At 37.4% G+C, this 27,759-nt stretch overlaps 1 protein-coding gene across 13 annotated transcripts in view; it reads right to left on the reverse strand.

Moving 5' to 3' along the window:
* Positions 1 to 27,759, reverse strand: part of mycbp2 (MYC binding protein 2) — a 112,556-nt gene that overhangs the window by 68,236 nt on the left and 16,561 nt on the right. For all 13 annotated transcript variants that reach the window (XM_082175283.1, XM_082175280.1, XM_082175279.1 and 10 more), the window contains exons 4-16: positions 24,035 to 24,188; positions 23,762 to 23,958; positions 18,585 to 18,827; positions 18,148 to 18,219; positions 17,822 to 17,918; positions 17,404 to 17,477; positions 11,998 to 12,136; positions 11,799 to 11,875; positions 7,552 to 7,756; positions 4,310 to 4,474; positions 3,111 to 3,269; positions 1,800 to 2,004; positions 1,014 to 1,159 (exon numbers count right to left, since the gene is read on the reverse strand). In XM_082175283.1, the coding sequence (XP_082031409.1) occupies positions 1,014 to 1,159; positions 1,800 to 2,004; positions 3,111 to 3,269; positions 4,310 to 4,474; positions 7,552 to 7,756; positions 11,799 to 11,875; positions 11,998 to 12,136; positions 17,404 to 17,477; positions 17,822 to 17,918; positions 18,148 to 18,219; positions 18,585 to 18,827; positions 23,762 to 23,958; positions 24,035 to 24,188 (1,933 nt within the window). The remainder of the gene's footprint in view (positions 1 to 1,013; positions 1,160 to 1,799; positions 2,005 to 3,110; positions 3,270 to 4,309; positions 4,475 to 7,551; positions 7,757 to 11,798; positions 11,876 to 11,997; positions 12,137 to 17,403; positions 17,478 to 17,821; positions 17,919 to 18,147; positions 18,220 to 18,584; positions 18,828 to 23,761; positions 23,959 to 24,034; positions 24,189 to 27,759) is intronic.

Raw genomic sequence — 27,759 nt, forward strand, 5'->3', positions numbered from 1 at the left:
ACACACACACACACACACACACACACACAAACACACACACACACACACACACACACACAGTGCTGCTTCACTAGGCAAATATACAGAGACAACATTGCCAAAGCAGCCACTGACCAATGATCTCCATTAGGACTGGACAGTATGACAGTTGACATAATAGAAATTAGCGATCGACCAATATAGTTTTTATGAATGCTGCAATACTTTTTTTTATTGCAATGCATATTATTATTATCATTTTATTTTTTCATTATTTTTCGCAGATAGAATAAAAAAATAAAAAAATAAAAGTTCATTATTAAATTAATATATTTTATTTTATATGGTTATTAAAGTCACCATGAAATCAAAATGGACAATTCTTATTTTGTATGACATATTGCAGTATTTATTATAAATGATTTATCCATGCACAAAAGTATTTTAAAACATGCCCTTCAAATCTCTATTAAAAATAATTTCTACTCCCTCTTCTATTCATGGGTTTCATCAGGTCCCTTTCCACAGGTGTATAAAATCAAGCACCTAGATTATGAATGCAGACTGCATTGTGCTTGATTAATACACCTGTGGAAAGGGACCTGATGAAACCCATGAATTGTAGACGTGTTTACTAATGCGAGGGCGGGACAACCTGTCACTCACATGACATCACAGCAATAGAAAACCACAACCATCCAACGATCCAATCAATTCCCGATGGACAAAATCAAGTTCCGTACTACATTTTTTTCCTTCTTCAAGAAGCCATTTCACTCGGATTTACATCACAATAGGCAAGAAAAGCCTATCACAACTTGCGTTTCATGGTGACTTTAAATCATATTTAAAAAATGTTGTTTGTTTAATTTGTAATTGTTATATTTTCATTCTGCCCTCCCCTAATCGGAATACTTCATGCATGCAGACAGTATGGTTCAACATTTGACATGAAAATGGCTCACAGACAGGAAAGAGATATGATTTGATGGCCATGGAGCTGTAACGAATGTGATTGGATGACACCTCAGTACCTAAGAGCAGGTCCAGCGGTATCATTTCCTTCACAGCATCAAAGATTCCTCTCTGCCTGGCCTCCTGACCGTCCAGCTCTCTGGCACAAGCTTTACAGCAGCCACATGATGAACAGCCAGACTCACCAGAGCCGCAGCCACAAATCCTGCAGAGGAGAGATACACATGAATGGGTAAGGACTGCAGTAGTGCTATAGATATTGATGAGAGTAAATATCACAATTAAAAAGTAACAAATAACAACTACTCTCATTACAGTACATTTTCTTATCTTTTTTTCTACTTTTATAATTAAATAATTAAAAAGTAGATTTTTTTATTTTTTGTCGAATTTAATCGTGGTACTTTTACTTGAGTTGATTAAAAAGAAATTATTCCGCTTTTCTACATTTATTTTTTCAACAAAAGTAGAAAAAAAGACCACACCTAAGTGTTCTAAACATATGCAGTGAAAAATTTAAGAAAATACATTGTAAGAAATTGAAACGCTAAAAGTTGACTTTTTTTCTAAAAATGTAAATGTAAAGTACAAATTATAACTGATTTATTATTATTTTGTAGTTAAAAGTAGCAACATTTTTAACCATAACTTCATTTATTCTTACTTTTTGAGAATGTATTATTTATTAGTTGAATTTTTGATTTGATAAGCATTAAAAAAAAAAAAAATAATTAACTATCTTTTTAGTCATGTCCCTTGTGGCCGGTTTATATTCATGGCAATTTCTTGTTCTGAAATAATAGCTGGATTATGGTGATTTGTGTGTGTTGTTTGGTTTCTCTCACCCTCCCGGGACTCTGTCAGGTCGGCCACTGCTCACACAGCTGGCGCCGTACCCAGTGCAGTCTCCGCACACGGTGCACACCATACACTGGTCCAGCTTCCACTTGTGCATGCCTGGCTGACACATCATAGATTTCTCCTCCTTCTCGTCCAGCTCGTCCTCTAAGTCCTCGTCCATGGCGGTGGCCATGTTCTCTACACCAAACGCTACGACAGGAACACATTAAAAACATGCTTTCAAACGCAGCTGACTACACAACCTGACAGAGCCAACTGAGATTCAGATTCAAAATGTTAGTTATGGTCAGGCATGAATATTTCTGAATATATCTGTCTATAAAACATTCATGTACATGAATGTGAACACCATTTTTTCTGCAATAAAATTTATTTGAATGACAGTTACAGTACATCAGAGTCAGCTTGTGATGTTTCCACTCGTAGGCCCACTAATATAAATCATATTTTGTTTTTGTGAAATTATTTCTAAAATAAGTCATGTAAATTCAATTTCATACCAACAGATTTCCTTTAAAAATAAATTTGGAGTAACGGTAGACTAATGCCGTTGACCTGAACTGGGGATATCGTCGGACGGTGGAAGGAATACTTCGAGGAAATTGAGGAAGCAGAGGCCGAGGGCTCAGAGGTGGACTCGTCCATCACCCAAGATGAAGTCACCGAGGTAGTAAAGAATCCACCGGGGGTGGATGAGATCCGCCCTGAGTACCTCAAGTCTCTGGATGTTGTGGGGCTGTCTTGGCTGACACGCCTCTGCAGCATCACGTGGCGGTTGGGGACAGGACCTCTGGACTAGCAGACCGGGGTGGTGGTCCCTCTTTTCAAGAGGGAGGTGTGTCCAACTACAGGGGGATCACACTTCTCAGCCTCCCCGGGCAAGTCTGTGCCAGGGTACTGGAGAGGAAAATTCGTCCGATAGCAGAACCTCGGATTCAGGAGGAACATTGCGTGGAACACTGGACCAGCTTTATACCCTAGTTTATCTATGTGAATTGGGATTCTAAACTGATGAGATTTTACTGTGGGTGAAGCTACTCAGCACAACATATCAGAAATAAATACTAGTAGCTCAATATACTGTCCAACAATACAAATAAAACCCTTTTCCCTCTCATCTAATTTTCTTGTGAAGAAACTCCACAAAAGATATAGAAAATGTTGCATTATACCTATCATTTCATTTGGTTGAATTTTCCCAGGATGGTCAAGAATTACTTAATTTATTATTCATAATCCTTTGCTAGTGTATAATTGTACATTTTCATGTTTGGTTTTGATTGAGCGGTTCTCACCTTTCCCTGCCTGGCTCATGGCTCCAGTGTCTCGACCACACTGGCCCTTGTTGTTCACTCCAAATGTCCACACCTCCCCGCTCTTGGTCAGGACACAAGTGTGCGCTTTTCCCATGGCTACCTGAGTTACAAACTGTCCCTTCAGATCTGACACCTGACCTGCAAATCAAAAATGAATCATGGAAAAAAAAAATTAATCATGCATGCTAATAAATCTCTCATGACATTTTAACATAAAGCAGCGGTGAAGAGAATGATACTCAAATTAGGGGTGGGCGATATACCAGGAGACACGATTAACCGCTAGAAACTTTGGAGATTTTGGACTATTGCCTCTATTGCAGTTACACTCACTCACGTGTCAGACAACACAGAATTTCTGAAAAAATAAAACATTTTATACGGCCCTACTGTTGTAAAAAAAAGTATTATTAAATTTGGGGGGGGGCAAGAAAACAAGTTTTCTGAATTTAATTAATTAATTAAAACATTTAATTAATTAAAACATTAAAATGGAATCCAGAATAATTAAAACAAAAAACCATGAAATGTAATTTTGAGAAAAAATAAACAGATTGCATGGGCCCTAAATTTTTTATTTTTGTTAAACTTTTAATCGTCAAATTGTACAAGTTTCGTGATCTCAATTAGTGAGTCATGCGTTTTTAAGACTAAAAATTAAGAAGGAAATCCCAGAAAACTGAACCCAGAAAAATTTAAACAGAAAAAACGGAATTCAGGGAAAAAATAAAACTGATTTCATAAAGCCATTTAAATGGGCTACACATAGTTTGGTGTTTTAATATGCAGCAAGAGGCACATCAATATGCAGCAATCATGGATGACAGTATTTGCATATCCTGAAACTCTGCTTCAGGATTAAAAAAAAAGAAAAAAAAGATGCATAACTACAAATTGCAAAACTGAGTATCCCGTATGTAGGGCATCAACTGCAAGAATATTTGCTATATCAGCAGAAATAAGCTGGCAGAAATCCAATCATAAGAGGAAGAAAAAAAAGAAAACGTTTATGTACATAGTCTGAACATCCAAATATGGAGTTTTCTAAATATATCCTCCTTTTGTGAATGTGGATCATGTACTAAATAATCTCTCCCACAGAAGACAGATATATGGTTTTACAGACAGCAATATGATAGGCCATCATTTCTTTCCTGCCATCTTTAACGGGTACTTACAGGTACTGTCGCTGTAAATGGCATCCTTGCCAAACATGTAGAGCTCTCCATCTTTAGTGACAATGCTGCTACTGCCATTGTTGCAGGCCGTGTAGATGGCCGTCTTGGTCTCGATTTTGATCATCTTCTTGGGTTTGTAGGGCTTTGGTTGTCTCCTGCTCTTTGCTGAAGACAGACACCATTATAAGAGGTTGACCATTAATCATTACAGGGTTCGTACACATTTTTACCATTAAATTTCCATGACTTTTCCATGACTTTTCCATGACTTAAAGGTAAATATTCATGACATAATGTTCAATAAAACGTCTGTGTATACATGTAAAATAAGAATAAAAATCCATGTTCAAATTTACCACCCCATATCTTGAATAAAATAAATGAACAAGCAATGTTTTAATACAAAATAAATTCCTAAAATTCACGGGCGGAGATGCGGGTGGATAATGAACTCCTTGCGGGCGGGTAACGTTAGTAGCGGATGGAAAATGTGCTTGAAGATCTCTTTTCCAAAACACGATAAACGCCATTAAAAAAAAACAACAAAAACGAGATTGTCCCTATTCACTGCTCCATCAATGTTTCATGCCAAATAGCTATATTTCCTTGTTTAAAATGTAGGCCACTGCAAGATGCAATTTCTTTCCAAATCGCCGACCCTATTTTTAGCCTAAACGGATAAATCCTCTCGACTAATCAGAATTAGGTGAACGTTCTATCTTAACAGATCATTATAAGTCCTCAAAATGAGTCAAACTAATCTTATATTCTCTCTCTCAATTTTAATTGTTTATTAATAAACAAGTGTGTTCTGTGTCGACTACAAAGACGAAGTTGACTGACTCGCGATCTTCTTAGTAGTGAACACGCCGGAGAGAAATGCACATTTCATACGGATTAGGCTCAGGGTCCGAAATTAACTTTTTGGCTCACCTGCCACGGGGACTGGTAGATGAAAAAATCCACAAGCATATTTTTTACCGGCCAAAATAATAAACAGCCTTTTTTTTGGTCACATATAGCCTACATTCATTTCAGTACTTTTAATTGAGATAATAAGGTAGGCATATTATGTTGAATACAAACATAAAAAAAATTGTCCAGAGCAAAATTTGAAATGTATAATAATAAAAAAACTAATAATAATAATAATAATAATAATAATAATATTAATATTAATATTATATATATATATATATATATATATATATATATATATATATATATATATATATATATATATATATATATATATATATATATTGATCAAAATGAGAGAAATATATGAAATATTACTATCATTGGGGTGAAATATATATATATATATTTTTTTGTCAGTTTTGTTTCCTGACTCATGTGGAAGGGAAGGCAGAACGTACTCGGTAAGTTACTTACGTAACTTCGGTTCCCTGAAAGATAAGGGAACGAGTATTGCGTTGCAAACGCTATGAGAAAACTAATTTTATCGAGAAAAGAACGGCCATGGTGTGTAAAGCAGAAGCAGCCTGGCCAGCGGCAGAGTATGCACGATCCGCGAGTGCTGAAGACGCTCTGCACGGCTTTGATGAGCAGGACACAAATGGGCGGCGACCGCTTCTTCCAGTGGCGGGAGCTTCACATATCCTTTTTTCTTAGCGCCGTCAACAGATAGAACGTTAACTGTACGTACACACCGCCGCCGACTTGAGCTGCAAAGAAGCTCTGGCCGCCCTGTCAAGAACGCTTGTCAAAAAGTACAGGGAAGCTTGACGCTTGTCCGCTCTGAATAGTGAGTGCGCGCGCGCGGCCGGGGCTCGCTCGCTCACTCGCTCTCTCTCTGCTCGTTCTTAAGAGGCAGAAGAGCGCGTGCGCGCTGACAATTTTATTATTTTGGTATGAACATTCACCTTAGCCTTTTGATAGCCTTTTGAGATATACTCGCCAAACGGAAAATCCACCCGCATTTGGCGCTTGGCGGGTGTTAATTTCGGACCCTGATAAGGCTACATCGTTTTATTTTGTTTTGAATGGTTCTGTTTAAAAGTAGAGATTTCTGTAGATAATAGATATAGGCCTATTTCAGTTTTGTTTAGGTCTGTGAGGCGAGTAGGCTACCTTTTACGCTGAGTTTCGGTTCATGGATGATGAAGTTCACTCCTGCGCCTCTGTGTCGTGATTATCTATTTTCTGCTATTTACTTTTTATTTATTTATTAAGCAATTGGTTAATGAAACATATTTTAAAATCAAGATACAATTAATACAAAACGAAATTCGTTTAGAAAGGCTTTGTGCTTTCTGTTTGAGGTCTCTGTGTAAGTTTTAAAGTCTTTTAGTGCCGCTTTCAGAGGACTCATTACCATAATGAATGTCATGTAATGTTGTTTTTTCCTCATAAATGCCAACACGGAAAATAAAAGACAAAAGACATTTTTTAAAAGGATAAATCATCCATATTAATTTGTATATATTTTAAATGTTTAACAAAGAGGCAAAAAGTCAAAAAAAAATCTGAAAATTCGTCGATATTTTTTCTTTTTGATATATTATATTATTAATAATAATAATTTGTAGGGCGGTGGCTGAGATATAAACCTACTAACGTCCTCCATTGCCATGATTTTTGGAATGACTGATCGCGAGAGAAAAAAAAAAAGTTTTAGTCGCTTAACATCGGTTAATGGAAACGCCGTCATTTTGCAATAGTTATTTAGCGATATTTAGGAGAAAAAAAAAGTTTTGCTCAAATCTGTAATGGAAAGGCGCATACAGACGGTAGCTATATAGCATATATGAAAACGCAAAGCAGCTTATTTTCATTTGAAGCACTGAGCTGAGGACAGCGACACAATAGCCACACAGGTATGGCTACTTAGTCGCTGTCCTCAGTGCCGCAGAAAAGCGCTGAAACGGACATGAAAGGGGAACCCATTTCTTTTGGCCCATCTAGTTTTCTGGAGGCCCACCTACAATCAAAATCCGCCGCAAGTGAGTCACGTGATTCGACTGATCACCCTAACGAAAAAAGTATTGCAATTTGTTTCACCAATATTATTAATTAAACAAATTCAAGTACACGGATATTTTGAAAAACAAATTTCCATGACTTTTCCAAAACTTTCTGAGTTTATTCATTTTCCAAAACTTTTCCAGGCCTGGAAATTGCCATTTTAAAATTCCATGACTTTTCCAGGTTTTTCATGACCGTACGAACCCTGCATTAGGTCAGATCAAGTATGTACATGATAATAATTTCGTTCATACTTGACTCTCCGTCCTCCCCTTTGCTGGCGGAGCCCGTGAAGAAGACGCTCCCATCCTCTGCCACCAGCAGGGCGTGAGAGCCATCATGGCCCACTGAAAACTGCACAAACTTGGGCGACTTGGTGACTGGCAGCTCCACCCACTTCCCAGCCGACGGGCCGCCCTGCTTGATGCCGAGGCTCTGATACTTTCCAGTATAGTAGATCTGCATTAGTGGAGAGGAAAACAGTTACGTTTACATCTCCCTTGTGTGTTATCAAGCCTGTGTGCAATGGCACAAACCAGTACCTCTTTCAGATAATAGAAATGAACCGCTCAAATGGCACTCAAGAACTCTTATACAGACACTAGTTAAGGCATTCAGGTAGTGACAGGACAACTATTTTGCACCAGACAATAACTGTGCCTGAATGGCCTATTAAAGGGATAGTTTCCACAAATATGCTATATCTGTCACTGTTTACTCACCGTCATGTCGTTCTAAACCTGTAAATGTAAATGTTAGGCAGGATTAAAGCAGCACAATATTTCAAAATAAAAATCAATATCACAATATGGCTTAGCGCTATTGTGAAAATGTGCACACTGTGATTTAAAAGCTAGGGTAGGCCATTTCAGAGAGGCTAGCATTAGCAAGCTAGCTCCAAAGAGTGTCTCCAAAGCCACGCTTTCTCCAAAACACATGAACGCGCACAGCCAGAGAAGAGTCTGCAAAGCGCCATGAGAGACGGCGTTAAATTACCTCATGTCTCAAAGCACATAACATTACAATAATAATGAAACGACTTAAGAGAGCTCTGACTTTTACCACCTGACTGCTGCAGATTCAATTCGCCGTTGATAGTGTTGCCATAGAAATGCATAAATCTGAGTCTGAGAACATGAACAGCTCCAAGAAGAACGTCACGGGTTGTCATCTCTTAATTACAATAAATATGACATGGCGTGAACGCAGCATAAGCTTGTTGTCTTGGTTCAGACGGAACTGTAAAAGGTGGCTGCTGTTTGTTGCGACGCTCACTGACTGTGTGTCTACAATGGAGTGAATGCAATGATTGGTCCAGACACTTCCACAGAAGATATATACTTTTTTTACAGTTAGACCACTTCTATTATTTATTGCTAAAAATTTAGATTAAATTTGAATTGTATTATAGTATTATATGTTGTAATTTTACAGTTGTACTAAAAAAATACATTTATTTTAGATTTATTTCATCCTTTTTAACAGTACAACAGTTGCAATATCCTTCTTATTTTGTTTGATATATTATTTAATAATAATCATTATAAAAATCACAATTATTATAATTATTTTATACTGAATTTGTCGGAAAAAACTGTGAGAATGTGCCCTATGCAAACTCAAGTGAAGAGATATATTTTTTAATCTCATTTGAAGAGATATATTTTTCAAACTGTTTGCTTTCAAGAGGTTTGTGTTAGTTCCTATAAACCAATGTGTGAAAACCCCAAAAAACCATTAAGCCCTTAATAGATGGTTCGTACTCAAAAGATAAAGTCTTCGAATAAAAAATTATAATTTTCTTTTTTTATTATTATTTTTATCTTGCACTCCCCAACAAAATGGCCCCTTTATTCCTATATTTCTTCATATCACAAATGTCCTTTAGCTCTGAAATATCATTTGTGCAATTAGAATACGTGCCTCGCAAAGGCAAACGACGCTTGGGATCATTCAACAAACCTGACGTTACATGTCTTGACATGTCTTGTGTTTGAAGAGAAACAAGAAAAAGATTTGGTAGGTCAGATACAAACACATTCTATTATTATTTAAATATTAATTCTATGAATATACAAAAATTAATATAATTAAAATATTTAAAATAAAATCTTCATTTAGAATTGTGTGTGTGTGTGTGTGTGTGTGTGTATATATATATATATAAATATATAAATATATAAATATATATATATATATATATATATATATATATATATATATATATATTATATATATATATATATATGTAAGGAATAATTGACGACAGGCCGTTGAATTATTAGAAAAATAATGCACACCCGAGGTGGTAATGCGGTCACGACGCGAAGCGGAGTGGCCGTTACACCTCGGGTGTGCATTATTTTTCTAATAATTCAACGGCCTGAAGTCAATTATTCCGCTTATACTACAGTTACCACACCTCGAAACATTGTTCAGATTATGTATTTCAAGACGTTTGTAAAGATTTTGTCATTAAAACGCTCTTGTATGTAGGACTAATTTCTTACGCATCTAATCCCATGCCTCCGTTGCTAATTCCAAAACGTAATTTCAGAGTTAGTAACGGAGGTTTGAGCCGCTGATAGCAGACTAATGCTGGGGACACACGACTAGCTGACACATTCTCTGACTGTTTCATCGACTGCAGCAGATTTTAAACACCGACTTTGAACACAGACTGAACACGCTGAACACGCGCGGGCATGATCAGTCAAAGTATCAAATTACATTCATAACCGGCCTTAAAGTGTGTTCCCGGCTTTATGCAGTTATTACTGCAGTTATTAGAGAGAGATGTTGCATAAATGAGACAGAAAAGCATGTGCGTCAATATTATTATTTATTAATTAATTCAATCGTTTTAATTAATTCGTTAATTCTTTTTTTTTTCTATTATTGACAGATGACAGTAGACTAGCCAAATAAATGAAACCCAAAGCCCTTTTAACAAGTAGGCCTATCAATAATTATTTATTTGTTATTATCTGCAATAAAAATCCGTGCTGCAGGACTATCCATTTATTTAGCCTATATTCAGTTTAATTTTCTATTGATTATAGATAGGACTTTATAGTTTATTTATTCAAATTAAACTGCATGTTTCTATTGATTGTGAAGCTAGACATTGAAAATTGCAGATCAAGCGCATGGGGCGAAATGCTTTTTCTTGTTATGAATTGTATCCTATTTTCCGTTATTACAGTTGACTACGCGAAGTGATATGGAACTGTAATGCGGTCAAGACCTGCCTGGAACTACTTTAGCCGTGCGTTTCCCTGAAAATAATGCACACCTTAGAACGTTCGTCAACCAATCAGATTCAAGCATTCAACGGCCCTGTAGTATAAATATATATATATATATATATACACACACACATACACAATTTGAAATGAAAAACTAATTAAAATATATCTAATAAATACAGTACTTCTGGAATGGAAAACTCAAGGACTACAATCAATGATGACAGAAAACACAGATCAGCATTCTGCAGTTCATTAATGATGCGTGCGAAGAACTACATAACCTTCTCTTCTATTACTGGCCACAGCATTTATTAGGAAATTTGCCCAGTCATGACTCAGTCAGGCCTGTTTTTACTGCTATGCTCACTGGACTGGATAATCTTCAGATAAGTTTGAAAGGATGATAAACCTACAGCAGCTCTCCTATCTCACGATACTGGCACACACTCACTCCACCACCCTAAAACACTTCAGATCAATAAGACACACCCAGTGTCCAAATTGAACTTTTTGCCACACCTGACAACGGCAGCTCAACTGAGATAATAAACCGGCAATTCATTACGGTCATTACTTAACAGAACTTTTTTTCTTTTTTTTATCCTAATCAAGTTACCATTAAATTGTTTTATGTACTCGCCAAAACCAATTTGTACTTGCATTTAGTGCTTATTGTGTGTCAGTTTTGGAGCCTGTCCACTCCCCTTTATTTGTACTGCTCCAGGAGCATGTGTAAATACACACAAGCTGTGCTCTCTTTGGCCTCTCAAACACTCCAGCCTCACAGAGTGTCAAAGAGCCTCGGCGCTCAACTGGAAGCGTAGAATAATCAAATTACTTCCAGTTATTTAAGCATGTGTGCGACTCTACAGGCCTTCTCTGCTGCTGCCGTCCCTTTCACACAAGAGACACCATTACTGCCATCAGCCCTAGTGTGAACGCTCACACACTGGTGAAACAAACAGGCACACACATACTCACTCAGACAACCTACACTTGTAGATTTATGAGGATTACAAAATAAATGTACATGTTTAATGGTCAGATGATTGTGAACTAGTTGCATTTAATAAGGACAATACATCTACCCAATCCTGATCTGCTTTATCTCTACCTCTAATCCAATGCTGTAATTATGCATGACAGAAATAGTTTCACCACCACATGAAGAAGAATCAAACATTTCTGTAATACAGATTCAGTTAAATATGAATGAAGAGATACTGAGGAATATAGAGAGGTATGTCTACCTTCCCAGATGCCGTTTTCATCAAAGCAAACTCTCTGCCAGCTCCAATCAACGCTGCTTCCTCATCAAACCCTGTGCCTGAGGACAGAAACACACACGCCACAAAAGAGACAACACCAAGTCAGTTCATTTCAACACTTGCTTCCTCCTAAACACTGATTCCATGCAAAGATGTGTGTGCACTGAAGCACTGGTCTTACTGATGATATGAAGGTCTTTCTCCAGGTCAAAGAGCGAGATGCCACAGGCATGAAGACACTTCCTGGCCAGCTTGAGCTGCAGTTCCTGCTGTAGGGCTGGGTCTGAGCTGGTGGCGTAGATTCGCACCACAAAGCCATCCTAAATAAACCAACACACACACACAAAAACATTAATCATCATAAAAACACTGCCTCTTTCTAGTGCGCCTACATCTGCACGACGGAATATCAATGTTTGGTACAGCAAGCATAAACGTTTAAGCACAATTTTACAGTTATTAAATGCTTAAGCTGAGCTGCAATAGGGAAGTTCTTCAGGCTGATGTGTGGCATCTTTTCAATGCTAAAAAACATGTTTCAATACAAGCAAGCACATTGAGGTCAGTTGAAGCTAAACTCTGCAGGACAGTGGCCCTCCAGGAGCAGTGTAGTGTAAAGACTAGGGATGTCCCGATCCGATCCACGGCATCGGTATCGTGCCGATACTGGCCCAAAACGCTAGATCGGATATCGGAGGGGAGAAAAAAAAAAGATCCGATACCTATGATCCGATACCCATTAGGGGTGGAACGGTACGTATTCGTACTGAACGTACGTTCGGTGCATGGATTTACACAGAGAATACACGGTATAAAAATAAATAAAACTCGCGTGCACATTAATTAATGTAATACGAAACTAACTGTTAGATACGCGCATATGCGGGTTCTTATAGGGACACCTAATCTGTAGCCCCGCCTTAGCTCTGAACGCGCGTCTATATCGCTTCAAACGTTCACTTTATCATAATACGCGTGCGGTGCGTCCTATTCGCTTTGGACGCGCGAATGGATTCAAACTGTTCAAGCATCGAACTAGACGCCATAGACACGAATTTGACGTTCTATTCGCGTTTGGTGTGAACGCAGCAAAATGTACAGGCTGCGATGTCAAGATTGCAATTGCTGGTGTGTGTGTGTCAGAGAGAGAGAGGCACGCGATCGAACAGTGGAAACATAAAAACATACTCCGTCATTTTCATACAGGACATCATTAAAACTGCAAAAAGTGTTTAGCCTACTTATATTTGTGTAAAACACAACATTGTGCTTTTGTCAATCTGTAAACTCTTGTCAAACTGACTGTCACCCAAAATCACACACACACACACACACACACACACACACACACACACACACACACACACACACACACACACACACACACACACACACACACACACACACACACACACACACACACACACACACACACACACACACACACACACACACTGTTTAAAAGCAAAAAATTTTGGACATTCATCATATTGCATTGGTTTTAATTTCTTGTCCTAAAACAGCACAAATCTGTTTATTTTTAAGTTACACATTCTACATTGAATAAAACAGAAAATCAAATCATGTTTTTAATGGTAGTATTATTTTATACAGAAATAAATTATTTATAATTCAGATGAGAATAAAGTTGAAGTTAATTAAAATTAAGGAAACAAATATATTGATCTGAAATATAGCAAATTAATTTTAAATTCATTCAGGTTACCAAACATATCTCAAGGTCTTTTGAATAAAGGGTGGCAGTCTTTCATTATCAACTGTTGTTGTGGACTATATGGAGAAGTATTTGTTCTCCATTTGAGTGAGATGTTTTTATGTGGCTAATTGTGCAAAGTGCTTCCATATATTTTATTATTAGTAGTATTAGTTCAAGAATAAAATAAAAATATCGGATTGATATCGGTATCGGCAAATAGCCAAAGCTGCGGCATCGGTATCGGTAGTGAAAAAGTGGTATCGGGACATCCCTAGTAAAGACTAGTGTCTTTAAGACATTTTTAATACGTGGTTCTGTTTGTTTGATCATTCCAATAAGTTTGATACAGTGACTTTGGTTTGACAAAGCAACCAATGGCGTGAGTTTGAGGCGGGACTATCAGTTGCAGCAGGGCCAGTTCTGTTTTATTCCTTCTGGCTGATAAAAGCAGTCTCAATAAGTTGCCAAACCAAACCGCCCAGTCCAGTGCTTAATTTTTAAGGCAGTCTTCAGTAGCGAATGCATTTGTCATGTCGCCACATATGGACTTCTTGGGACTCTGCAATGTCACTCTTTTACTTAACTTCATTACAGCTTTAATTATGTGTTTCTGCTGGCGGTCGCTTCCACTAAGCGAGTTATTTAGATTAATGCACTGGCTGTGAAAGATCTGTGCATGTATTAGTTGCCGGAAGACTCAAGAGTCATCTTTCAGTCTAAAGGTGCAGTGACATTTTGGTGAAATTTCATGGCAAAAAAAATATCTATATGTATTGTCAATAGTGTAATGATGTATTGAAGCACAGATCCCACAGAATTCACTTTTAAACCAAGCAGCTTTCTATTGGTCAATGCTGTGAAATTCACATGACCAACTTAAACCTGTTGCGAAATCTGCATGGGGAAATCTTTCACCCTCAAGTGAAATCACCCAATGAGAAGTATCTTACTCTGACACTGATATTAAAATGGGCAGTCTTCGCAGTTTCCACAATTTGGCACAATTTATTGATTGTATGTTATTTTTTCGCCAGATACCATCCATATTAGGGCTGCAATAACACGTTAGCCTAATTTACTAAAACTAGGCCAAAATTTGGCTAATTAGGCCTAAACTGCATAAACCTGCATTTTGTGATAAATAATATCATTAGGTAAAAGTTCATACATAGAGTTACGGTAATTATTTATTGGAAAATTATTGGTTATTATTTATTGGTAAATTAACCAAATGATTAATAGACTATTCAGAAAACAAAACAAAAAAAACAATAGATGAACCATAAAAAATAACTGTTAGATTAAGCGAAAAAATCGATAGATTCATCGATTGAAAAAATAATCGTTAGTTGCAGCCCTAATCCATATTGAAACGAAATGAAAGCATGCCGAAGATTTGTGTTCAGGCAGGTCAAAAACACACGAGAAGCAGCGTTCGAATAATAGAACATCAGCAATCACAGACATTCGCATTCGGACGTGATAAGATTTCTCAGAGGACCGTTGAGTCTGCCAAAAAAAAAAAAAACAGTAGGTAATTTGCCCTGGAATATTGACAGAGGTTAAGTGAGAAAAACACTGACTGACACGGCAGATTCGGACGGGATAAAAATCGAAAGTACGTCTCTGAAACATGAATTTCTCTAACGTCCTCCTGGATAACTAGTTCCGTTCGAACACTCATATGTCTGTTCATCTCATGAAGTGATCATGTCTCTTCAGAAGAGAAGACTCGATTTATAAGGATTACATTTATAACGTCTTTATGAACTTTTTGAAGCCTCAAAATTTTGATGTAAAAGGACTTTCAATGGAGATAAAGAAATGTATGAAGTTTCATTAAAAATATCTTTATTTGTGTAACGAAGAAGAAAGACGTATGGGTTTGTGTGTATTTAAATATTTAATGATCTGATTCATTTCAATGCCCAAATAAAATCTGCATGCTTGAAGTCTAATGTGACTGCATCTTAATACTGAACAGTTCAACTTTTTTTCTTGATGACTGGGCTTGTTCCAAAGCTATCATATATAATAAAATATCATTATCATTATCATAAATCATTATCTCAGAGCCTTTGACAACATTAGAGGCTTTAGTCTTCAGTCTTAGATTTGAACTATGTTAGCATGCGCATAGGAGATGCAAAGTAGCACCCTTACATATACTGGGCCAGTTTCATCCAGAAACACACACGCTAAGTTCAGGGTGTGTACAGTACACTATGGTGAGACTACGGCTTGTAGTCTGTGAGTTTGCATGAGTGAGCATGTGATAAAAAAATAAATAGAAGACGACACACTGGAGTCTTTGATTTGCAGCTGTTAATGAGCATACTAGTGAGCTTTCAAAAAACGACGCTCCAGGCAAAGATCACACCGCTAAGAAATGCACGTCTTTTCCTCCCTCCAAGATAAGTGCCACAGCAGTTCAAAACATTATCCCTCACGACTTCCCTCCTTAACCCCTGCACTCTTCATTCATGTATGCAAAAGGGGATCTTCAAAGGCATGATATGAATATCACATCCCCCTCCCCGTAACTGCGGCCCACTCATGATCAGCCGCTGATATGCCCACGTCCAGTGCTGCAGTCCCTCCCCTGCCTACACAGCTATTATGCAAACACACTCAACACACACACAGCAGAGCTGAATTCGGCTGAAACAAAGGAGATCAGGTGCTGCTGACAGCCACAATCACACCACTTGAGAAAAAGGCAACGATCATGTTTTTATGACGTGCCGGGGGAGGGGCAGGGAAATCGGCTGTCGTCTGATGAAGACCGCAGCATGGAGAAAACAGGCTGTTCATTTTGGATCAAACATTTATTGGGGTTCTTGTATTATTATCCAACTATTCCACTATTCCATCTAAAACAAGCGATTTAAACACGTTTTGGTCCGTAACAGTTTGGCAAATCATTGAAAAATCAACCAATAAAACCTCCTGCAAATAACGGGTTTCTAGTAAATACGATTGATTCCAGAGTTTAACATCAGCATGTTGCTAAACTAATGGCAGGATACAAAAGCACATGTAAATAGGCGTATATACAAACTACCTTTCAAAAGTTTGGGATTGGTAGGATTTTTTAAAAGTCTCTTATGCTCATCAAGGCAGCATTTATTTTATCAAAAATAATTAAAGAGTAAATATAGCATATTGTGAAATATTACAATACAAAGTAACTGTGTTCTATTGTAATTTTTTTTTTTTTTTTTAAGTAAGTTATTCCTGTTACGGCAAAGCTGAATTTTCAGCATCATTACTATCATTACTTAAGTGTCGCATGATCCTTCAGAAATCATTCTAGTATGATTTTGAACATTTCTTATTATTATGATCAATGTTGAAAACAGTTTTGCTGATTAACAGTTTTGTGGAAACCATGAATGAACAATTCCTTTGATGATTAAAAAGTTCAAAGGAACAGCGTGTATTTATACAAGTAGAACACTTTTGTAACATTAAAAACGTCTTTACTTAAATGTCATCCTTGCTGAATCAAATACATTTTTCAAAAACATCTTACTGACCCAAAACTTTTACAGCAGTGTATTATACTATGCTCTATTATTTTTTACCTTCTTTAATCCATACATTTACTGATCAGTATAATTATTACAAAAGAAACCGATACAAATACAAGTATTTATATATAATCAATAAATATCTCTTGCCTCCATCTTTGGATTTATTTGTTCACTTGGCACAATGCATTGTGGGACTGCCTTCACCCTGAAGCATACATACAACGCTGCCTTATGATTTGGCATATTGCTGCCTACCTTTTGGAACAGCCTGCACAACTGCGATGCCTAAAATGCTACCTACGAAGACAGCTCGCTAGGTTTTGGAACAACTTACATCTTTGCAGGCTGCAATCTGGTTGATAAACTCTCCATCAGTGAATACGATGTTCTGTCCATCTGCTTGTAGACCTGAGAAAGAGAGAGTGAAATTTAAAGAGAAAATTTGAAAGTTTTACAGTTTCAAATTGCAGTCCAAATTACAGGAACATTCTGTTTTAGGCTAGTCATAAACAATCTTTAGAAGATATATTTTTTAAATAAACTACTTTGAATAACCACATAATATATCTAGAGCTATATAGAGGCACAGTTATATAGAAAGCCATTGGCTATTCAAGGAAAAAAATTAAGGCCCTTGGATTCGTCCTGTTTTAATAGGAAACCTGTCAACACAGGGAAGAAAAGTGTGCTTGTCAAGCCATTTATTTGCCCTGCTCTTAGCGATCAATAGCACACAAGAGGGGTGTTTGTACCCGGCATTGTGATGGTGCCCTCCTGCTCCAGAGTCTCTGGGTTGATCTTAATGGCTGCCATGCTGTGACTGTTCATGTCTCGATAGAGCAAACAACCCTGTAAAGCAAACCACCACAAGAAACATGCTTTTGTAAGGCAGTTCAATGAATGACATTTTTGTTGTTCACAGAGGTTCAAGGTTGAAAACGTCATAAGCACGTAATGCTTTATTTAGGAGATACGATCAAGCTTTCAAACCTGTATCAAGTACTATACACTGATTACGTTGGCGTTATACAAGCAGACAGACAACCAGGAGAAACACACATAAAACAAGGGGTAATACCTGGGCGAATCCCAGCCATGACCTTTTCTCTTCACGGTTCCTGATACGAGATGTGGAGTTGTACACATGGCCCTGCAATCGATAGCCACTTATTAGCACCAGCACAAACATAATGATAAACAACTTGCTGCCTCAGCACAAAACCAGATCCACGACTTCACAAATCTCAGAACTGTCCGATTCTGGAGAATTTTTTTTTCAATAGAGTTCAATATTCAATTAATTAACTGAATTTACTTAACACTCAAAAAAACTGAATTCTTTTAAGAAAGAACTGAAAAATATTATATTTCCAGTTGCCAAAATGTTGGTGCATCACTATTAATTACTAAATTAATTACAGAACTACTTAACAGTAATTTAGTCAGAAAATTAGCTTGGCAAAATAACTTCTTTTATTTCCAATGGGTGATCAGGTAAACATAAGATGTCCTCACCCGCACGGTGCCGCTGTACCCTGAGCCTACTTTGTAGAGACCATCTTTGCAGAGCAGGTAGAGGAAGGAACCGTCTGTTTGAAGTAGACAGCGTTCATCTTCATCGATGTTCACCTCCTTCAGAACCCATTTGTTCATCAGCGCGGCCCGCTTGATGCCGTTTCCGAACCATTCCTGGATCTGGATCTTCCCCACCAGCACCGCCTGCACACTCCTTTGTAGTGCGTTCAGGATTGTTGGAACCTTTTTGGTGTACAAATACAATTGGGTCAGATCTTGAATTGATCATGGAGAGACTAGGCAGCACACAATAATACAAAGACAATAAATAAACAACAATCTTTCTTTTATGATATCCTCACTAGTACATGCAAAAACAAACACAGCGTGACCAGCAGTGTTGGGGAAACAACACTACATCCTACAAAAGAAAAATACTTGCGTTACTTCATTGCTTTGTATGGTACGTATGTGTTACGTTACTTTTGCGTTACTTTTTCTCACTTGGGCTGGGCTTGCTCGTTTGTTTATATTTTTGGTAAATGTAAAGGTCCTTTCACACCAAATGTGAAATGAAAAGGCCTCAGGCTAAATGCAAATTCACACCGGTACAGTAGAGGGCGCAGCTTAAACAAACCTTTCAGCTGTACTGGCATTCTAGAATGCAAATGAATAGGATGTAAATGAAGAGAGTTCTACACTCTTACTTCAGAAATAAAAACAAACAAAATTAAACACAAATGTGCTGTTTATCTAAAGTCATTTTGCTTATGGTTGAATTAGATAATCAAAGGTCAGCAGCCAATACATAGGTTAAAGGACAAGTTCGTTTTTTTACACTTAAAGCCCTGTTTACAGATCGTTTCTGATGAAATAGAACTGTTAAGATTAAATTTTGGACACATGCTGCTGTTTCTTTCGCTTTCGGGACAGCAGCATGTGTCCAAAATTTCTATTTCATCAGAAACGATCTGTGAAGAGGGCTTTAAGTGTAAAATACCGAACTTGTCCTTTAAAGGAGTCATGACCTGTAATTTTCACTTTTCCACGAGAAAAAATGTATGTTATGATTGCCTAACGATTATACACTGGCCGGGAAGCCGATATTTAAAAGTGAAGCGTTTGTTTACCCCTGGGTTCGTCAACCAGCCCACGTGCACGCGCACTCAAATACGTGATGTTAATTTCTGCGCCGACTTGACGTCAAGTCGGCGCAGGATATACCATATATGGACACCGCAGACCCCTCTCCCCCTCATATTCAGTCGAGCGCCGGGATTCCGATTCGAAGTACGCACTCGACCGTGAAAGATGCAGAAACGTGGTGCACACGTGAGTTGCTTTGTTGTTGACTGCCAGAATCAACATGGAAATGTTTTTTCTCTCCCAAGAACGGACCAAGCTATCAGGGACCAGTGGATTAAATTCATTTTTAATGACGCGGTTCCTACAACCCTTCCCACTGGCTTAGGTGTCTGTGCTAAACATTTTACAAAAATTGCGTTGCAATGATAAGATCTTTATTCACGCGATCAACAGACTCTCTGTCTTCTGCTCAGTCAGTGCTCATCATGCTGCAACCTTTCATGTGATGGAATAGATTTAAATATAATGCTTTAAACGATACTTTTCACGATTTGTTCATCTCGATAGCTGTAATAGTAAAAACGTAGTAAAAGTTTTCGAGAGAGTTCATATAATACTAGCTATTTCATATGCAAGCATGTCAGCCAATCACAGCAGTGGGCGTTTACACTGCAGTCTCACAGCAGACACGCCCCTTAAAACAGAGCGTTCAAATCTGAGGCTGAAATCAGGCTTGGAAAAATGGCTTTTATTTATAAATTATGACCATTTTTTATGTAAAAATCATACTAACATTATAAGGGCACCCCAGGCAACATTATAAAATAATAAAACAATCCAGTTCATGACTCCTTTAATAAAGTGAGATTAAATACATAAAGTATATTTGTGTAATTTAACATTTAATTTTTGCAGGTTTGCTTAATATTCTGAGTTTGCTTTGCACTGTTTTGATTCATTTTGAGGGATACTGAATTTGTTTTTGAGCAAGTAATATGAGTAAATGCCTGCTCACATTTAGTCTAGAACTACAATAAGCATCATGTTTTCACAGCGCACACAACACCTCTACACAGGAGAGGTGTCAGTCAATAAATGGGAAAACAAAGTAACTCAGATATTTTGTCAATTTAAAAGTAATCAATTACTTTACAAGTTACTTGAGAGAAAAGTAATCTGACTACGTAACTCGCGTTACCCCCAACACTGGTAACCAGCAGTTCAATTTGTTCTTTTTGATGAAAGAAATCAATGACAGTAGACAGGGAAAAGAAGAGAGGAAAGAGAGAACCACTCACTGCTTTTGATCGACACATTTTTGTATAGCTTTAATAAGGATGATTCTATATTTAATTAATACAGTGAAGATGTCTTAAATACTACTGTTAGAACTACCCGTTTAAATGTCTTTAATCATGTTTGAAATATATATTAGATAGGCTAGTTAGTTTTTGCTGTGTTATCAAAATTGAAATCAAGAATTGTGAAATTTCCCTGGTATCATATCTAAAAATGTTGGTGTCTAACTAGAATGCAAGAATACATGGGTCAAAAAAAACATCGAAAACATCACAACAATGACTTTTTTTGTGGAGGAGACAATGAAAACGTTAGCAGGGCAAGGAAAAAATCTGAACCACTAGCCCAAGTGAAAAGAAAAATCGATCAAAATAATGTGTCCTTTGTTTGAATCAGTCTAATGACTCACTCACTGGCTGAATCAGACTGACATGACTCACTCACTGAAGTTTTGTTTCGAAATGAAAGAGAACAGCCACTGTTATTGTTGTACTTTCAGGCTTAAAAGAGTGTATTTACTGACTGGTTGTTCATGTGATTATGTGGAGTTACACCCCTACCAAACCTCTCTGCACCACTTGACCTTTACCAGTCCATTCACAAGGACAGTAGGCCACCCTTCATCTATCTCACATCATATCCCCAGGACACATTCTTTTCCCTGTTTAATATTTATGTTGATCTTTCTTTAACATTCAGCAGGAGGGAGTAAGGAGGTACTCTGATGAATGATGCTACAGAGGACAGAGAGGTTTATTGCTTTAGATGCTCTACAATTCAATAATGACATTTAGTTTTATTGCACTACACTTCTCTGTTCTTTACCAAAGACTCAAGTCTTACATTAGGACAGGGTATTGCCAGCTAACTTACAATGCAATACATTAATTATTTCCATAATTCTTTTCAAACTATCAATGTCAGTAAATCGATTCCAATCCCAGATTCAACTATCTATTTGGAAATCCCCATTTCTTTTTTCATGTAGAAAAAAATAATAAGTAAATATTGATGTTTGCTACTATGTAATGTTATATTGGTGCATATAAATGAAAATTATTAAGTATTGTTTGTTCCTAAAGTCTATTTAAAGAAAAACAGTGTTTTTAAAAAATACTTTTTCATTGTCTATTGAATCTACTGGGCAACAATGGCTGTTTGGTTGAAAAGATGGGGTTTAATATATAAATATGTATAAATAATTGTTTTTTAAAAGTAATAAATAAATAAATAAAATATGTTTAAGCCATTTCATAGCAAATACATATGAAAAATATAGTCCAGCTCTACAAAGCACTTCATCAGAATATACACAAAAGCCTTTGCTTGTTTTTCACTTTCATTCTGAATCACTTCAAGTTGGACTTGTGCACTGTGAACTGACAGAGACGGATCAGATATCACACTTTACACAAGCCATGCAAGTTACTCATGCTCCAATTAGGTTGTAGTTACCTTGGCAACAACAAATGAACTGAGTTTCTCTGATGTCTAAAGCCCAATTCGCACTGGATTAGTATTACCTGGTGACCTCTAGTCATTTGTAATAATTGCAGAGGTTGTCTGTGATCTTAATCCCGTGCGAATCGGCCATGTCTGTAATTTGTAAAGTAAAAATTCCCCCGCAAATGACCTACCATATTTCACTGAACAACGAGGTCCTGTGATAATATTAGTCCTGTACGAATCGGCGGGGTCATATATCATTTTTTCAAGGTTTTTGTTTCCTGTGCACCTTTATATCCATCTTTCGCGAAGAATGGAGGCTGCGTTGGAGTGTTTTGATAGTAATTTGGGTGCTGTGTCATATCGCTATACCTACACCACAACTATACAATTTGCTGAAAGATAAGACTGAAAATCATCAGAAGAGCGAAAACAAAACGAATGATTCGATGGAGATGGATGACATGTATAGCAGCATGTGGTAAGGAAAATTATTCGGTTTATGATATATCATACAGCTAGACCTATAACGACAAGACATTTCCAAGCAATAGCCTACTGACATCATATCCGGGAGATAAGAGATAAGTGGGTGGGTAATTTCTAAATCACACAAGGTCCCCAGATAATACTAATCCAGAGCGAATAGGGCTTAAATCAGTGTGTGATATTGTCAGAGAGCATTAAGACATTTAAATAAGCAAAAAAATGGCATATCATGCAGACGGCAGAAGACTGAGGGGGAGTAATTGGCTGAGGGACTCTGTGCTGGCAGAGTAATATAATAAAGACGGAAAATCAGAGGGATTTGACATTTTCAGGCAATCCGATTGTTGACCTCCAAATGCAGTTTCAGTTATGGCTATCGCATACTGAGAGATGAGCGGTAATGTGCTGTCATCCTGACTTCAGATGAACAGAAGCTTTTTATGCAGTCTAAAATCTCAACCTCACTTACCAAGCAAGAAATCCATTAAACTGTTAAAAAAAACTGACTTAAATAATCAGTAACATTGTTAGAAATAAACTTCAAGAACTCTTCTTAAGTGTGGATCCTTAAAGGGATAGTTCACCCAAAAAATGTAAGATTCTGTCATCATTTACTCCCAAGTTGTTCTAAACCTGCATTTTCATTCCTGTACAGAATCTTCATTTTTGGGTGAACTATACCTTTAAGAAAGGATGCAGAGCAATAGGTGCTACAGACAGCCCAAAAAAATTATAATTTCAGACCTCACCACATTTTTAGCAGCATTTACTCCAGTCTTCGGGTGTCACATGATCTTTCCGAAATTATTCTAATACACTGATTTGGTGCTCAATGCAATCTCAAAACTTTCCCTCACCTGGATGGTCTGGCATGCATGACTGCCATTGTTGGTGAGGATGGCAGACACAGCCTGGAGGGTTTTGCCAGTGTCTCCCCAGGCCACCACAAGGCTGAAGAGGCAGGCACAGGATAACGCAGTGAGGGTCTGACCGGTGGGATCGTTCATCCCTGTGCTCCGCACCGTTGTCTCCAGCAGAAGATGGAAGAGAGACTCTGCAGGTCCAACAGTGGTTTCATGATTGAAATATACAGATTCACTTATACAAATTCACTTAAGAAAGTTACTTACCCAGCACATCTGGAGGTTCGGTCTGAAAGCTCTCCGGCTGTTGTCCCTGGAGCATATCTAGAAGGGCCTGAAGGCTCCGTAAGCACAGTGACGGGTGCGAGAAACGAGTCTCCTTGATGAGCTCAAACACTCCACATAGCCCAATACCAATGATCTGAGGAGCAGAAGAACATAGCTGTGATATAACATTCATCAATTCCAAAATATTATTCCCAGTGCACACAAATTTACCAGATTACTGAGTGTACTGCTGGTTACAGTATAACTTATTTTTCATTCATATTTTTAGCAATTTCTTTATTTTGTGAATTACAGAAATAAAGAAGTTGCAATCTAAAGTATTATTTTTTCATATTAATTTTCTAATTATTTATTTCTAATATATTAAATATGATGCAATTATGTGTTTTTAATATCTTTAAATTAAATAGTGTTATATCATGTAAATCAGCTTTATATCGGCCACCCTGCTCTCTAACATATCAGCATCAGCCTCAAAAAAAAAAATCAATATCAATCAACCACTAGCAAGGCTTGACATTAACTTGTTTGCTCATCAGCCACTGTAACTAGTGGTTTTCCAAAGTTACAAGCCACTCAGCATTTTCTCTGGCCACAATTTTGACATCGATACCATGGAGGAAAACTGCCAAATAGGTATTAACTCATAATTAGGCAGCAGGTATATTAGGCTGCTGTCACTTTAAGACCTGACGCACGGATCCATTATACTGTTACACGTTTTATTTCTTTAACTGTTTAAGTTCACTTAAAGGCCAGGACACACCAAGCCGACGGTCGGCCATCGGGCTAGTTTTTGCGCTGTGTTCCACACGTCGGTGGCAGTTTGCCCGAATCAGCATGTTGAATTGGCGTCGGCCGTCGGTGAGAGTGGGAACTCTGATTGGATGTTCAGTTTAGCGAATGAGTCAGTGCACAAGAATACAAGCGAAAGTGATGAAAGAGAGCAAATAGGTCAAAATACGGCGCAGACAGAAGGCTGATCTAATGTTGTTATCCTACCTAAGCATTTCAAAACATGAATATTTTCAAAACCACATAAGCCGCATAAAATGACGAAAGTTCTGAAAATAACTGATATTCAAAATGCTAAGCAAGTGCTGCTTTGATTATGTTTCGTATATCTGCGTATATCATTGTTACGGTTTCTCCTTTTGAATGACGAATATAGACTATTGATACCTGCTGATAAAGACGTTCTAGTTTGCAGTTGGCTGTAGTCTGTGCTGTGTTCAGCATTTTGGTCCAGACGCAGCCGACAACACTATCGGTTTCCGTTGCCACTAGTTCTTTGAAGTTGGCTTGCTTGGTGTGTCCCAGGCTTGAAACATAACCGACTGTTTACGTGAATACTAACCAAGACTGGCATTTTGACATTATTTTGTGCGGATTTGACTGTTTAAGCCAAATAAGCAGCGAAATATAACTCAATTTAGCACTGAGAGACGGATTTATCTGCGCGCATTTTGGGTGTGAGTACAAAATCTGCGGGAATGTGTAAAATAATGCACAATACGCAGAATCCCACAATAAAATTCAAGCCCTGTAACAGCAACAATATTCATCCGAAGCAAATGAAGCCAATGAGTGAGGAGAGACGGGTTTGTGTGTCAACTCAAGATGTGAGAGCGAGAAAGCGCAGCTGGTATAGTGTATCTGTTCTGCGGAAAATGAGTATTGGAAGCATTCAGATATTTCAGTATCAATATGTACTTTTGTCGTTTTTTACAACACTACATTGCACTTACTTATTTTGAAAACTATATATATCATGTATAAAATTCAACCCGCCAAAGTGGCCATTAGGAGTAACTGTGTTACTCGCCACTTCTGAAATACACCCGCATTTGACAGGTGTTAATGTCAAGCCCTGACCACTAGTATTTTTACTTCTATAAGTCCATCATGCTCACTCTGTAGGAACATTAGGTCAAGTAATACTGATTCCAGCAAAAATAAAAATAAATGATCATGTGGATTATTCAGTATAAAACCATCATCACGCAACAGAAAAGGCCATATCTGAATTCAATGACTGGAAAAATCTATTACTAAAACAACATTGTTGTGCCGTGAAGAGCATATGTGGTTTACTTTGACTGAAAAAGAATAAATAATTGGTTGTCCATGTGTTTGTTGTTAAACTGACTTTTAATACAGTGTTGCCGTTTCACCTAATGAGTTTATGCGAGAACCAGCATGTAGAACATTAGGATCAGATGAGAATGTAAGTAAGTCTGACAATGCCTCTTTTATCTAAAAATGTGGTTAAGATATGGATCTTGCTGTTTAGCATATCTTCAGAGACCGTATTGCAGCTGTGAACATCTACCAGTATATTTTAATGAAGGAATCTTTTGGGAGATTTTTTTTTTTGGAAACAGTTTGTTTCTAAAAGTGCTTCCTTATTGTTATAAGACACTATGCTGGGCTCATCTTCATAGCAAAAGGCCTGCACTGGTTCATCTTTCAAGGTCATCATCTAAAAAAGGAATTTGTGCTTTGTCCTAGGACATCTGAGAGAAATAAATAAAAAAATGATCCCGTGTAGCGTCTCTCAAGGTTTGGATATTAAATAAGCCCTCCATCTAAACTCTATAAATAAAATACCTGTCCTTTAATACAGAAACGTGTTAGTGAATCACAACACCCTGACAATTTGCACATCTTAAAATAACAGGCATCAGGATGTCACACAATAGAATGTTTAACATAGTCTTGGGTCCAATCTGAATATTAATTTCTAGATTCTGAAACTAGCTCCTTGAGTTTTTGCCAACAACTCAAATTTTTGCAGGGCTTGTGACTTTAATCAGAGTGATAACTGACTAGTTGTTCATTTGATAATCTGTAGTTAAAGACAGACATTCACAGATTTTTATGGTTTATTATATAGTAAGGACCATGTTTTTAGTAAAAAGTGCTAAGAATTGTCAATGAAAAAAAAGAAAAAAAAAGAAACATTACTTAAAAATGTAATTGAATTCCTTGATATTCCCATCCCAAAGCACATTTCCTTCTAGCCTAAGCATGAGAATCTTTGAAGTGGAGATTGGAATTAATCAGCCACCCATCCACATATGGCTGTGATGTGAAACGGGGGGCAAGAAACATGAAGAGGAAAAAAAAAACGTTGTTTTTAAAGAAACAAATAACGGCTACAATGATACAAATTATTCTGTGGTTAAGTAAATACTACAGAAAAAGCTTTCTACAAGCTTTGAATTAAGTATTCATATTCACTTGAAAGAGTATTGCATGGTAAACTTCAAAATGAGTAAGTAGAAATTACTCAAACTCTAACTGGCCAAGTTAAATTTACAAATTCTCTTTGTTAGTCATTTGCTTTTGCAGCACAGAAATATGCGGCATCTTCTAGACATGTACAACACGAACCAACTACATTGTTTGAGGGCGGGTCAAAGGTAAGCAGCAAAATTATGCTGTCTGCTAACACTATTGCTATTTCTAATGTACTCCATGTGACTGCGCTACTTCCGACAACAGAACCAATGGACTGGAAATTTTACTTTGGCGTTTCCAGTAGTAGAAAGCCTCGAGCTGTTGAAGCGTGGCAAGATGTCGATGCGACACGGTCACACCCAGTGTAGACACAGTGTAAGATACCTTGCAAAATTAAGAAAATCATTTCTAGTGTAAAAGGGAAAAAAAGCCTAGACTAATTTAATTCGATGCTAAAGTTT

Source organism: Leuciscus leuciscus (genome assembly GCF_965113295.1).
Source record: "Leuciscus leuciscus genome assembly, chromosome: 7".
Classification (NCBI taxonomy): Eukaryota; Metazoa; Chordata; class Actinopteri; order Cypriniformes; family Leuciscidae; genus Leuciscus; species Leuciscus leuciscus.